At 45.1% G+C, this 14,487-nt stretch overlaps 2 protein-coding genes across 2 annotated transcripts; one reads left to right on the forward strand and one right to left on the reverse strand.

Moving 5' to 3' along the window:
• Positions 1-412: 412 nt before the first annotated feature.
• On the forward strand, positions 413-9,300 carry gnptg (N-acetylglucosamine-1-phosphate transferase subunit gamma). The gene is made up of 11 exons (XM_088936892.1): positions 413-566; positions 695-749; positions 1,099-1,166; positions 2,088-2,142; positions 2,704-2,787; positions 2,889-2,982; positions 3,788-3,902; positions 4,201-4,283; positions 5,893-6,021; positions 7,501-7,582; positions 7,806-9,300. Exons 1-11 carry the CDS (start codon positions 476-478, stop codon positions 7,898-7,900), a joined length of 951 nt encoding a protein of 316 aa, XP_088793018.1. The 5' UTR covers positions 413-475; the 3' UTR covers positions 7,901-9,300.
• On the reverse strand, positions 9,011-14,217 carry LOC148818573 (cyclic AMP-dependent transcription factor ATF-4-like). The gene is made up of 3 exons (XM_088936891.1): positions 14,111-14,217; positions 13,346-13,591; positions 9,011-10,625 (listed from the first exon to the last, which is right to left on the reverse strand). The coding sequence occupies exons 2-3, from the start codon at positions 13,494-13,496 to the stop codon at positions 9,802-9,804; spliced, it is 975 nt and encodes a 324-aa protein (XP_088793017.1). The 5' UTR covers positions 13,497-13,591; positions 14,111-14,217; the 3' UTR covers positions 9,011-9,801.
• Between the last annotated feature and the right edge of the window lie 270 nt (positions 14,218-14,487).

Here is a 14,487-nt window from a genome sequence, read left to right on the forward strand (position 1 = left end):
TTCGCTGCAGTCCTACGGTTAGGCGATCTGTTTCCTCAGCAGGCATTTCACAATTTCACACGATTACACCCATCGCAACATCATGTAAAGTATACAATCAAAAGAGTGGACTTCGAGGACTGTAAAATTAGCAAAGAAAGGCCCCATTAAGACCGTGAAATGAATGTAATGTGACAAGCGATCCCGTTAAACTTATAACCAGTGGAAAAAAACACTATTAAAAGACAACAGGGCTGCCATTATTTACTTTTTCAAGTGCATTTATTCTCTCTCGTTTCAGTACAATACGGTTGTCCCTTTAACAGTTCTAAAAAGTGTTTTTGCTCGGGACGGTTACACTTGAAACGCAAAATTTATTTTCATCGGCGGCTTCCTGCCTGTCAGACCGTCACGTGTGATTCGCAGTGCCACTTCCCGGTGTCTCTGCACCAAGCGACCGAAATTGTTTCAAACCCTTGTTAAAAGTCCTTTTAAAATGTACAACACGGTAGTGTTGAGCGTGAGCATTTTTCCTGCAGGGCACCTTTATTTGAGCTTGTTCTCTCTGACGTGGGTTAGTTTACAAAGTAAGTTTTTTTATCCCAATTATCTCAGTTATAACTGCAGTGACTCGTTTTATGCCATTACGTAGAAACTTACAGCAATTTTGTAACTCGCGTGTTAATCAGTTTTTTTTTTATTCTGCACGTTCTAGTACCGTTATCGTCAGCTGGAAAGATGAAGATTGTAGAAGAACCAAATACGTTTGGGTAAGTACAGTATGAGCATCTGAAGCCATCAGCTTCTGTATAATTAGCCTGTAGTTTGCATTTCGTGCGCAAAACATCTTTTCAATATTTGCAAAATGTGCAGTAGTGAGGCGAACAAAATAATAGTAAATAATGAAAGTACAAAATGAAAAGCCAAAATAGAAAAATAAGATAAAGCCTACTGCTAATACAACTTAACATGCAGCTGCTGTCTGCTGCGCAGTTCGAGTTACTGATCAGTTTAAACTCCGTAGAAACATGGAACTGTAAACAGAATAACAAGGCCCCAAATTTTTACTTCAATCTTACTAATCTGTACCTGGCTCAGTGTGTGTTTTTTATATTAAAGGCTGAACAATCCTATGCTGGCACAAGCCAACAGACTGCAGCCCAGGGTGCCTCCATCTGGTGTTTCAGGTAAGAGTGTTGTTGCTGAGCCCTGCTGGTAAAGATTTTCTATATCTTGTTCTGTTGCTTATTCAGTGTATGTATTTTGGCCAGTTCTTTCTGCTTAGAGATAGAGATGTGCATATCCTGCTGACACGATGGTTAGTATTCCAAGGCCTTGTGTTTGATATTAGCAGAGTGCCAGTCGAACCAGTACTGGTTACAGTACAGTATGTGACTACAGAGGGGCCAAATGGCTTCACCCAGCTGTAACCTCCATTCACTCCAACAGCCTGGCATAAATTATTGCTCCTTAGAGGCATCACTGCAGTCCTGGCACCCTTGCCAGGATACGACTGCCAGCAGAAAGAAGCCATCGGCTGTCCTGCCTTGTCTATATTTCTGTACGGCTTTAAAAAAAAAACTCACTGTGGTGCACACTCAGGGTATGTGTGCTTCCTGAGGAGTGCACAAAGGTGTGCAATGCCCTAAGGCACTAGCTTGAAATATTTTTTGGAAGATTGCACTGTATCAATATAATTTAAGGAGTCACAAATGAAAACTGAAAATGTTTCACAGTTTCAAAAAAAAATGTTTGCAATGATTACATGGGAGTGTCAAGCAGCAAAGAACAAAAAATAATAAGGGTCAACATCCTGCGTTTGAATTGGAAACCATGCAGTTTTTAAAGCAAACTGCACTTGGACAATCTTCATTGGCGCTTCCATGTGGATTGGCATCTCCTCTGCTCTGTTGATTACATCAAAGATGTCTCCTCCACCATTCTCATTTTTCCACAATCTGCAGGGGTGCATGAAAGTCATGATTTGGCCTTCCACTCTGCATGAATAACCACCTCTGCTCAACAAAGAGGCTGGGAAATTCATCAGTCGGGCTCAGCCAAACGAAGAACTTGGCGTTTTAATGCTGTGCTGTGCTGTTTTCTTAAAGGGCCAGCTCATCTCCACAGACTGGCAGGGAAGTGTTTCAGCTTCATAGAGTCAATGTAAGTATTCCATCAGACGGGCACAAACACGAACACCGACATGTGCCCATGTGTGAATGAGGATTAAAATGTTTTGCCGAAATAAAGCCAAAACAACTGACCTGACCAGGGCAAACAGCTTAACAGGCTATAATGTGTATCCGCAAGGTTTTGAAATGTTGCATGGCTGAGGTATGTACAAACGTACTGGGCTGTAGGATTGAACTGCTTGTTTCACCAGTTATAAGGAACGGCAGGACAGAGCCCTGAGCCTAGAGAGGTAATGGAGGTCTGCGTGTCGTGTTCCTCAGAGCTGCTCCACATTGTCCACCACTGCAAGAATGTACTCCTTTGATAAGGGGGTTGCTAATATTTTGGCCACCAGTGGTAAGGCATAAAACACATTTTTAGAGCCCAACTTAATGATGGTTTATGCTTCCTATGCATGATTTCAGTTTGGTTTTCGAGAAACTGTGGAAATTACCCTTAAACGGGTTTACAGAAGCTGGAGGGCCACTGCAGGAAGTCTACCTGTATACCTTGCGTTCCTGTGACAAATGAACAGGTTGTGTGTCCTGACAGGTACAAGTACGAGTTCTGCCCGTTTCACAACGTCACCCAGCATGAGCAGTCCTTCCGGTGGAACGCCTACAGCGGGATCCTGGGGTGAGTTCACTCTCTCGCTCCCCTGAGCACCCCTGGAAGAGGGGTGTCTGGCTTCCTCCTCCAGCAGAGCTCTGGTGTCTCTGTGTTTCTAACACCAACAGGATCTGGCACGAGTGGGAGATTGCGAACAACACCTTCGTCGCCATGTGGATGAGGGAAGGAGACTCCTGTGGGAACAAAAACAGGCAGACAAAGGTAGGAGCTCACACAGCGTTTCGGGTCTTGGCGTCGCAGTAGGCATGTTGGCAGGCCGCAGCCACACTGCACTGACAGGATAGGTCACAGAGGAGGCACGTTTGTGTAGCGGAGCTAGTTCGGATATGGTGACGTCAGCGCCCTCCCTCTGCGCAGCAGGGACCTCAGCCGCTTGGGCTGGGGGAAGTCTCCTTTAGCTCATGCGGCTGGTTCCCTGTCATGTTACGCCGGAGACCCGGGTTCGCGCCACAGGTGCTGCAGGACGGAACGGGTGGTGGGGGGCACGACACCGCGCGGAACCGCGACGGTCACATTTGCTTGCTCTGAGCAGTTGATTCTGGTCACCCACAACTCGATGTGTTTCAGGCCCAGAAAGACCTCTGACCTTCCCAACCCATAGCATTTACTCAGACCTGACCTCTGTTTTGTTTTTTATTAACATACAAAGGTATGTTAATAAAATAACATACATAACATAACATAAAATAACATTTTCAGTCCCATGAAAAAAAAAAAGATTTGCCAGTCATCTTAAAACCTCAAGTATTACAAATATAAATGAGTATGAAGTCTGCTATGTACTGAACTCTCTTTATGACCGCACTGCCTGCTGCAGTTTACATTATTCAGTGATTGGCACCCTGAAGTCCAGAAAGTATTCCGAGATTTTTGTACAGAATCCGAATGTGGGCTGGGATTGTGGAAGGAATCAGAGCTGCCAGGCAGTTTTATTTTCCTGCCTTACAGGTTCCAGTTTCACACAGCCGCTCAGCTTGTCGGTGTCTTTTCCTTTCTCATCCTGCAGGTCCTGCTCTCCTGTGGGAACAGCAGTAGGCTGGCCCAAGTGTCGGAGCCCACTACCTGCGTCTACGCCTTGACGTTTGAGACCCCTCTGGTCTGCCACCCGCACTCTCTCCTGGGTAAGGGAGCAGGTGGCCTGCTTATGAAAAGAAAAGCTTGCAGAATAACTCATTGTGAACATTTTCAGGGGCATTGTCAAAACGGTATTAAAGTGTTCAAATAATCCCTTTAATCTGAATAAGTCTGCATGTAGCAACCCAGTCTTTATGATTCTCCATGTAGCACACATTGGGCAGGCTTCTTTGTTCGATGTTTGTGCAACAAGCAGCCGCCCTTTTCAACTTCATTTAAAGCTGTTTAATTGGCGCAAAAGATGGAAGAGAGCTGGATAACTGCGGGATTATCTGGTTTTTGCAGTTTACCCGACCCTTCCCGAAGAGCTGCGGAGAGAATGGGACGAGGTTGAGCAAGCCCGATACGACCAGCTGATCACCGAGCAGGTGGGGAGAATTCACTGCACTGTCATTTGTCACAGTGGCTAATGTCATCCCCTAATTCCCATTTTCATTCAGAGTCACTTACACACAGCACTCCAGGTAGGTGCACAGAAACAAATGTTTTACACCGACCGAATCATCCAGGCATTTTACATTCAGACACCCACGGTGTATTAGCGGTACTTTATTATCTTTTGAAGGTAAAACTTTCCTGCCCTGTAAAATACAGGAAGCAGCTGTTAGGGCTCAAAGCTGGAAGGCTGGGGGTTCAGATCCCAGATGAAGTCTGCCGTTACACTCTTGAGCGAGATATTTAGATAGATAGATAAAACTTTATTGATCGCGAAAGGAAAATTGATGTGTTCCAGCAGTCCAGCCCAAGACAAGCAAAAACAGACATCAGAATAGATGAAAAATTATACAAAATAAATATAAAATAAATAAATAAAAATAAATCCATAGGTGTGTGCAAAATATGATGATCATAGTCACTGTAAAAACAATAAAATATGTGCAAAATGTGCATAGGTTTATACAGATTGATTATCCAAAAAGTACAATGGAGCAACATGCTGTCCATAGACGAGTAAATGAAGGGCTAACAGTCCTAGCCTAGGGCAGCATTATACACCCTGACAGCCGCTGGGAGGAAAGACCTGCGGAAACGTTCCCTTGAACACCGTAGCTGGAGCAGTCTGTTGCTAAATGTGCTCCGCTGCCCAGTAACAGTCCCATGAAGCGGATGAGAGGTGTTGTTCATGATGGCTGTGAGCTTGGTCAGCATTCTCCTCTCAGCCACCACCTCAGGGGGGTCAAGGCTCAACCCCAACACAGAGCCAGCCTTCTTGATGAGTTTATGAGGCTGTTTGCATCTCTTGTCATGATGCTGCTGCCCCAGCACACAACAGTGTAAAAGATGGCCGCTGCCACCACCGATTCATAAAAATTGTGTAGCAGTGTTCCACACACACCAAAGGACCTGAGCCTCCTAAGAAAATAGTTGGCTCTGACCTTTCTTGTACAGGGCGTCAGTGTTACCAGACCACTCCATCTTATCATCCAGGTGTACCCCTAAGTACTTGTAGGACTGCACCCCCTCTATGTCCTCACCCTGGATGGAAACAGGGTTCAGCCGTATTTCACTCAGATTGCACCAATAAGATACCCATCTGTATAAATGGGTTCAAGTGTAAGTCACATTAAATAAAAGCATCCTCCTCCTTTCTACTACTCATGCCGCAGTAATTAGCAATGCTGGCTCATAGCACATGGGCTCTGGGTTCAATTCCTGGGGATAACTATGTGGATCACTATGTTCTCCCCGTGTTCATGCGAGTTTCCTCAGCGTGCTCTGGTTTCCTCGCACAGTCCGAACACATACAGTACTGGTAGGTTTATTGGCTTCTAGGTAAATTAGCCCTGATGTGAGAGTATGTGTCTGGCTGCTCTGTGACCCTAAATTGGATAAAGCAGTTAAAAATGGATGGATGATTGTGATAGAAAACAAAGTCTGGATTCTCTTACATTCATCAAGTCCCTTTCTGAAGAGTTTGTAGAGTCAACCGGCTGACTCCTGTGTCATACTCTGTGGTGCTTTTCTTCCTGTCCAAAGGGATACAACAAGCAGTTGAAGGCGATCTTTGAAGAAGCTGGATATTTCAAAACTGCCAAGCCCAAGGAGAAGAAGGAAGTTGGCGACAATCCCCCCAAAACGTTCGACTCTCTGGAGCAATGCAGTGAGGTTTGTGATTCCGGGGGAAAGAAAACAGACTTTCAGCTCAAATTCCTTCCCCCATAAAAGTGTCTCCAGTCATCCCCTGTACATAACTTACCTTTTTAAGAAATATGCTTCAGTTTTGTATTTGTTCTGCAGATTGTTCACTTTCCCATTTTTTTTTAGTTTTAATATGCGTGTGCACCTTGGGTCACTGCTACACCCTTTGCTGTGCATTGGATGTTCTGATCAAACACATACAAAAAACAGATTTTATCAGGTTGGATGCGTCAGTACTGTCACACTCCATCTCCACCATTAACAAGACTCAGTGTCTAGAATCCAGCTATTCTAGTGGTCAGTTGGGTGTCGACCACTTACAGGCAGACACATAGCAGGCTCTCTGCTGAATCGAGGCTGGGAATCTCTAATCTCTACGAGTTTCAGACAAAGAATATGTGTGGAAGTGTCTGGAGTTGTGCAAATAAGCAAATTCACACCTCATCCTTCAGAAAAATCTGTTTAGCAGAAAGAACAAGTGTTGCACTAACAATGGAATGAGGCCATTGTCAAATAAGTTCAAGTAGGTAGCTGTGTCAGCATACACAGGCCGCAAAGGAACAAGTAAAGGTTTATTCCATGCTGAAAGATAAAGAAAAGAGACACAATGTTTTGGCTGTGGAGCCTTCTTCAGGTGTACAGTGATTGTGCAGTATGTGAATGTGGATTGCACTTATCACCCTCCACCTCCTACAGTGTTACAGTGCCGTGTTACTCTTGTGACCCCAGTATGATGATGGACTGGTACAGGTCCTATTCCCTTCTTAATTATGTTTTCAAGAAACACTATGCACATAGATAAAGAGAAACAGTGAAGCGTTTAGATTAGGGAAAATAAATGCACACGTGTATGATAGCCGTCTAATCCCCCAGCCCATTGGGACTGCTTATCATCACTGCCAGTGGTTTTCAGCCCAGGCCCAGTGTGCTGGGTAGGCTCTGCTACAGCACAGTGAGTCCACACTTTGTGGTTCCACAGCAGCTCTGCTGTAACCCAGACATTTCCCAGCCCACGAGCTGGCATTAGCCCTCATTAACACCCCACAATCATCTACTGCAAATGCAATTAAAATGTGCATTTAAAGGAGACTTTCCTGGCTGTAGTTGGCTAACTCACTAAAATGTGATAATTAGTGCCTTTTGCATGTCTAGGTTTCCTGCTGTCCTGCATCCCTAAATAATGTAACGGAACAGTTCCACAGCACTTGTGCCATTTCAGTAGAGTAGCAATGAATTTGCATACTATCAGGCTGCCTAGTGTACATGTGGCATCTTTAAGTAAGTGATACACAGTTCCAGTCTTGGGGCTAGGGACCTAGGAAACTAGCGAAACATCAAGGGCTAGAGTTTGGTGCCTTTGTATTTGTGAAAGTACCAAGTGAAGTTAGCAGAGGTGCCTGGTTGCCTTCACAGCAGGCTAAGGCCAGCTATCTGTTTCCTGTGTAGGATTTCCACAAACAGAGAGCGGAGCTACAGAGACTGCAGGCCCTGCTGTCCCAGAATGGGATCCCTTACAGCAAGCAGCCAGGTAAAGCTCTCCGCTCTGTGTTGTAGGGATCAGCTCCTTTTCTGTCATTTGTTAAATGCAGCCTCTTCTCACCTCCGTGTGGAGATTCCAGTGCCCCTTCCAGGAAGCAGGGGCAGGGGCACTTAGACCCCAGAGGGAATTTGGGATTTAGAGTCCGGCCAGATTTTCCCCACTCGTGGTGTCCTCTGTTGTTGGTCAGTTTTTTGTCTCCGTCCTTCCTCAGAGAACTCTGACGGCCCTCAGGCCACGCCCCGCTCTCCGACGCCCAGAGAGGAGCATCTCCGTGGCGACACCGGGCAGCTGGGCGATCTCCTCTGAGCACACCTCGAGTCCCGCGCCAAAGCAAAATGGGGACACAGGAAGTGAGAGAGGGGCAAAACGAGAGGTCCCTCAGAATTGGTTTTGCCTTCGTAATTATTGCTCGAAGGTTGAGAAACTGGTGTCAATCAGGACTTTGTTCACAACAAGGGTAAATAAGTCTGAGAGACCAGTTGACAGCTGTGTCCTTGAAGGCAGCTTTAGGGAGAATTACTGCCAGACGTGAAACGGACTCAGGCTGTGGCCCCCAGGAGCACAGTCTGGAGAACAGAACTGGAAATCCAACCCCACCCCCTTGAGTTCACATTCAGTTATACCGTCTTATTTGTATAAAATCTTTGAGTCGTTTATTTAAGCGCTGTATATTTTTGTGTTAATAAATGTATATTTATGATGGATAAAAGGAAAGTTCACACCAATTTCCCTGGTTGAAACTATAAAAAGTGTTGTTAATTAAGAAACCACATTAAATTTAAAGGGGAACTGCAATACTTTTTTCATATTTCAGGGTTAGAAAGAATCAGCATTGATGAGTGCATTTCAAACCACAATTAAAGTAAAATTTACACAGTAACTTTGTAAAACCCCCAGTTCACATTGCAATATAGAAGAAATTTCCAGGTATACGCAGCGCCATGTTTTGTGATTCAGAACGAGGCAACAAAACTTCCAGTGACGCATTGCAGCTCTATTACACTGTAAGCAAGCAGGCTTGTGAATATATCTCTTTTAATCCAATAAAAATATTGCTTTCGATTTCCGAGACTGTTTTGCAGACAAATACTACTTGTTAACTCCGCATATAGATCACGCTGGAACAGATCTGCTGCACAGCCTGTACTCATTCACTCGTACATCGCATTACAGTAGTCATCACAGTGACTAGTGAGCAGGAAGGGCCAAATCATGTCACAATTTGCGGGAACTCGAATGCGAGTTTGCGACAACATGGCGACTTCCAGTACTTGATTTTGTGCTTAATTTGAAATTTGTCATTTTTATTTCTGTAACGTCACTGAATTTATTTTGTTATGGAGATTTAATAACCGGTTTGAGAAATTGTGACTGCAGTTCCCCTTTAAAGGGGAAACCAGTGTAAGTTTTTACTCATTTTACAGTATAAAATGATCCCTTTATTTTAAACAACTGAGACAATTCTTGAACTTTGAGAACACTGCTTTGTCATAAGAGACAACATGACTTTTTCTTTTTTTTCCCCAAGTGGAAATTGGTATCTATACAGTACGTACACTGAGAAAGCAATCTGATGTCCCAGGATAAAGATCAAGAGAATACTAATGTTATAGGCTGCTCCCCTGATTCTTGCAACACAAGCAACAGATTATCACACTAGGGGACTGGCTTCCACAGTAATACAGCAATAAAACATTTGTGTAAGAGCGCTACAAATGCACTGAGGTGATTTTTTGAAGATCTGAACTCACTAGCAAACATTCTAGTTCTGTATACATTTGTTCAGTTATTTTGCAGAGCTTCAAGTACATGTGACTCGTTACTAAGTATGTTGCACCAATTGGTAATACCCATGAGACAGCAAGACAAACAGTTTCAAATGTGTATTGGAGCCAACATTAGTGAGAAAGGTAGGTTGGAAACATTACACATGTAATACATGTAGTGCCTATTACACATGTAATTGGAATAGGGCTGGTTACTGACCAAAATACTTTTCAACAGCACAAGGTCCACAGGCATCCTGTAAAAGCACATGACGGAGTCCTTTGTCAAGTGATTTGAAAGCTTGCATTGGAGAGGGACATTTAAAAGTCCCGCAGGAAGTACTAGAATATTAATACACGGTTATTCCGAGAAGCCATGCAATAACCCAGTTCGACCAAGATAACACATTTCATTGACCTGCTGTGACCTTCAGCTATGGCTCATCTCTTGGTCTGCTGTGGTTTGGAAACCGCCGCACTCTTCTCCTCCTCTCCAGCACTCTGTACCTCCTCTAACAGTGCTTCCAGGCACCGGATCTCTGTGGCCAGTGAGGCCACCTTCTCCTTCAGCTCTCTGTTTGTGTCCTCCAGCTGGAGCAGCTCGACTTCCAGTGCCGCCCTCTGCGCTCTCTTCTTCTCCCGGTACCTCGTGGCTGCGTTTTTGTTCTGCTCCTTCTTCCTGTGCTTTCGGTTGACAGTGCACTTGGAGCCCGAGGAGGAAGAGGAGGGCACCGCGGCCTTCTCCACCAGAGAGCCGTTTTGGCTCATGATGCAGGGTGGGATGTTGGCGGGAGGCTCCAGGAGCTCTTGCCAGGGCACAGCTCCAGGGGTGATCACCAATTTAGCATCATCGCACTCCGAATCCATCCCATGATCCTCACTGCCAGAGGGAGCAACTAAACCATCCAGCAGCAACACGGATTCATAGGGAAGTTCAAGAACTTCTGTCGGCTGGCCTGCAGAGAACCAGCTGGCATGGGAAGAGGCCACAGTGGCAGGCTGTGTGGCAAAGTGTGGGGATAGAGGAGGTGTACAGGGCGCCACTTGATCGCTTGAGACCGATGGGCCCTGGAGCCGCCCTCCTCCTTTAGGCTGAACATGAGTTGCAGCTGAACTCTGTGTAGTGGATGTGACATCAGCCTGGAATTTCAAAGTCTTCTCAACCACGTGTAGCAGATCTTTCGAGGTCACTGGGGCATCCTCGATCAGACTGTCCAAGAGATGTACATCCATCTTCTCTCCCATCCATTCCATCTCGGAAATGCCTGCAAAAGAGAAAAGTCCTTATGTGGCTTGTCAAGAGTCTTATTCAAAAACAAAAGAGGAAATCTTTCTTTTAACAATGCTTCCAAACAATTAATTATGAACAAATCACAAACACTTTCCTCATTGTCAAATACAGTTGCAAGAAAAAGATGGTGAACCCTTTGGAATTACCTGGACTTCTGCAATAATTACTCATACAAATGTGGTCTGATCTTACAGTAAGTCACAATAACAGACAAACAATCTGCTTAAACTAATAACACACAAACAATTGTATTTCTTCTTGTCAATACTGAACACATTGTTTAAACAGTCACAGTCCAGGCTGGAAAAAATATGTGAACTTCTAGCTAGTGACATCTACAAAAGCTAATTGGAGTTAGGCGTTTCAATCAATGAGATGAGATTGGCGTTGTGGGCTGGAGGTGCCCTGCACTATAAAAAAGACACACAAAGGTTGGTTACTGACAAAGTCTGCTCTTCTCATGAAAGAGCTGTTCATGTGAACCATGCAGAAGAAGAACTGTAGTGATGCATAAAGCTGTAAAAGGCTACAAAAGCATTTATAAAGGCCTGGGTGTTCATCAATCCACAGTAAGCTGTTGCTACTCTCCCTAGGAGTGGCCGTCCTGCAAAGATCAGGGCAAGAGCGCAGCGTGCAATGCTGAAGGAGCTGAAAAAACCCTAGGGTAACAGCAAAGGACCTGCAGGAATCTCTTGAACTTGCCAAAGTCTCCGTTCATGTGTCCACTATAAGAAAAACACTGAACACGAATGGTGTTAATGGAAGGACACCACAGAGGAAACCACTGCTCTCCAAAAAAAACATTGCTGCACGTCTCAAGTTTGCAAGAGACCACCTGGATGTTCCATAATGCTTCTGGGTCCGTCACCTGAAGCTTGATAAAGGTTGGGTGATGCAACAAGACAATGACCCGAAGCACAGGAGTAAATCAACAACAGAATGGCTTAAACAGAAGAAGATTCGTGTTCTGGAATGGCCAAGTCAGAGTCCTTACCTCAACCCAATTGAGATGCTGTGGCACGACCTGAAGAGAGCTGTTCACGCAAGGAATCCCAGAATTCCTAGGAATCCCTGAAATGTCAATGAACTAAAACAGTTTTGTAAGGAGGACTGGTCTAAAATTCCTCCTAACCGTTGTGCAAGTCTCATCAACAGCTACAGGAAACGTTTGGTGGAGGTTACTGATGCTAAAGGAGGTTCTACCAGTTACTAAATACAAGGGTTCACATACTTTTTCCAGCCTGGACTGTGACTGTTTAAACGATGTGTTCAGTACTGTGTAATGGAAAGTTACTGAGAAAAAGTGTTTTATCCTAAAAATGTTGTTTACGGACAGAGCTGTGCTGCAGAAGCAGCTGGATACTTGGAACAAAGTGTGATAGCACCCAACTCATCAAGGGCACGGGATGTTTTAATAATGTTTATCTCTGCTGCTTGAAGAAGGGAGTATGAGAAACTATTTAAATAACTGCTCTTCTTTGCTTAAAGCAAAAACCTATAAGGAATGGAAAATTACTGTTTTGACTGTCCTTGAAGTGTTGCATCAGCTTAAAAAAAGATATAAAACAAGGGCTCTCCCTGCTTGCTTTTGAATCAGCTTTCACTTCTCTGCACAAATGGGTGATGGCTTTTTCCCATATTGCAATATGAATAAAGACCTTACTAAGTAATCGAGAATACTTTCTGTGGCTCCTTTATTCTAACCGTAAAAGTTTCCACGACAACTGACGAGAAGAAGTACAATTGTTTGTGCGTTATTAGTTTAAGCAGATTGTGTTTGTCTATTATTGTGACTTAGTTGAAGATCAGACCCCATTTTTATGAGTAATTGATGCAGAAATCCAGGTAATGCCAAAGGGTTCACAAACTTTTTCTTGCAACTGTATATCTGTTTTACACATAGAGACTAAAGGCAATCTAAAAGTGATGGAGGAGTTTTACTTTGCCTGCCCTTCTGAGGCAGTACCACTACTAATGTGCATGGAAGCAAACATGGAGGGCAAAGACATGACACAGGGAGCTGCATGCGGGTTTGATCCAAACGCGATTAAGGAATAGAGGGCAGGTACAAACCTGCACACTCGATTCTTTTCTAGTCGTGTTTGTGGGGGAGACACTATCTGTTAGAATGGTCTTGAGTCCCAACTCTCAAGTTGCAATCAGTGTGGTTAATGAACTTAAGACAGACCGGGACCTCAGCTTTCTGCCGCATGAGTGACACCTGGAATCTTACAGCTGCCAATGAGCCTGCACTGATGCGAGCGCAAGTCTCACTTCTCCTCCAATCAGCGCTAACTATCCTGCATGGCGCTGTGGAGCTCGTGGCACGTCAAAGGACGAGTGGTCTTCCCTGGTGGCTGCGTCAGAGGAGACGCGCTTGTAGGTGTTGCCGTGGGTATAAAAAGTGTTAAAAAAAAAACACCCAACTGATCGGATAATGTTTTTTAAAAAAAAGATTACACTGATTTTGATTTAAGTTTTAGATGGTTTAATTAAGTAAATGCGGAACTAAACAGAAATCCTACGCCCTTCAGCGCTCAAGGAAGAGCTGAAACAGCAAAGATACTACTAGAAAGAGATGGGCAAGGACCAGGTGGTGCAATGAAATAAGTGAAATGACTGTCCTTCCCTTGCTGCTACAGCGACCTGCATGGTGCTCAGTCTTCGCATAAACTATAAAGACAAGGGACCTACTTTGGGTGTCAGAACAGAGCACGAAGCCGCCCCTTCCTCCCAGTTGCCTCTCCTCCTTCAGCTCGGCGCACACGGGCAGGTCAGGCTCAGCGGTCAGTGAAGCAAGTTCGGGATACAGGCTCCCCAGCTGCAGCAACTCGCTCCAATCCATCCCCAGCACTCAGGGCGGTCGTCTCCAGGGCTTGCAGGGGTCTTTTCTCTGGCAGGGGCTGTGTTACCGAACAGGAAGCGGTTCCATCTTGAAGCCTGCAGAGGATAGGGGAATGGGGGGGGGGTAATTAAGATCACTATGAGAAATAGTAACCTAATTAATGAGCCGAAACAGTAGCCAAGTGTTCTTCAAGAGCCTCAGCGGTTTTGCGTATTATTTCATTGGTTTCAAGCAGCTGAGAGCTTGTTAATGGCTAAAATCTGGCAAGGGCAGAGTGCTGAACCTGCATTGCAATGTGCTGTGCAATCACCAGCCTGCTCAGTCCCCAGCCCCCCCACCACATACTCAGTCTGTCTTTAGCCTGTACTATAAGCAGACAACACAAAGCACCATGCAGTTAGAAAGGCGAGCAAATTCTTCCACTTTTAGAGTGCCGAAGCAGCTCAAAACATTGCATAGATATACAGTAATCACTGCCCTTTTTTTAAAAAAAGAGAAATGCATCAAGCAAAACGTGAACTTCTATGTACCACAAACACGGAACACAACGTTAAAATTGGCATGCAAACTTTTCTCAGCTGTGTAGACCCTTAGCGGTGCCCAAGTATACTCACTCCATGTTTGGCTGTGTGCTGGGCTGCGGGAGTCAGCAGGCGCTGGAGAGTCTAAATTGAGGAGTCCATGGCAGGGTGCAGCCTCCGAGCCCAACCCAAAGACACTGACGGCTCACAGCCACTGTGCATAGGCAGTTCTGCAGGGGGGGGGGGGAGGAGGGAGGTGGCAGCCAGGGAACCAATGGCATGGCGGCAGCCCTTAGATCCGCCCAATCCGAGCAGAGGCTATAACTGCAGCAAGGGAGGGGTCAGGGACTAGGGATAATCCCACTTCCTCTGCCCCCACCCACCACATACTTGGCTTCACACCCATTCCTTCTTCACTAGGGGGAATTACAGAGCCCACGTGCAACAGACAGCATTTTCTCTGATGTTCC

Source organism: Atractosteus spatula, chromosome 18 (assembly GCF_055471065.1).
Source record: "Atractosteus spatula isolate fAtrSpa1 chromosome 18, fAtrSpa1.hap1, whole genome shotgun sequence".
Taxonomy (NCBI): Eukaryota; Metazoa; Chordata; class Actinopteri; order Semionotiformes; family Lepisosteidae; genus Atractosteus; species Atractosteus spatula.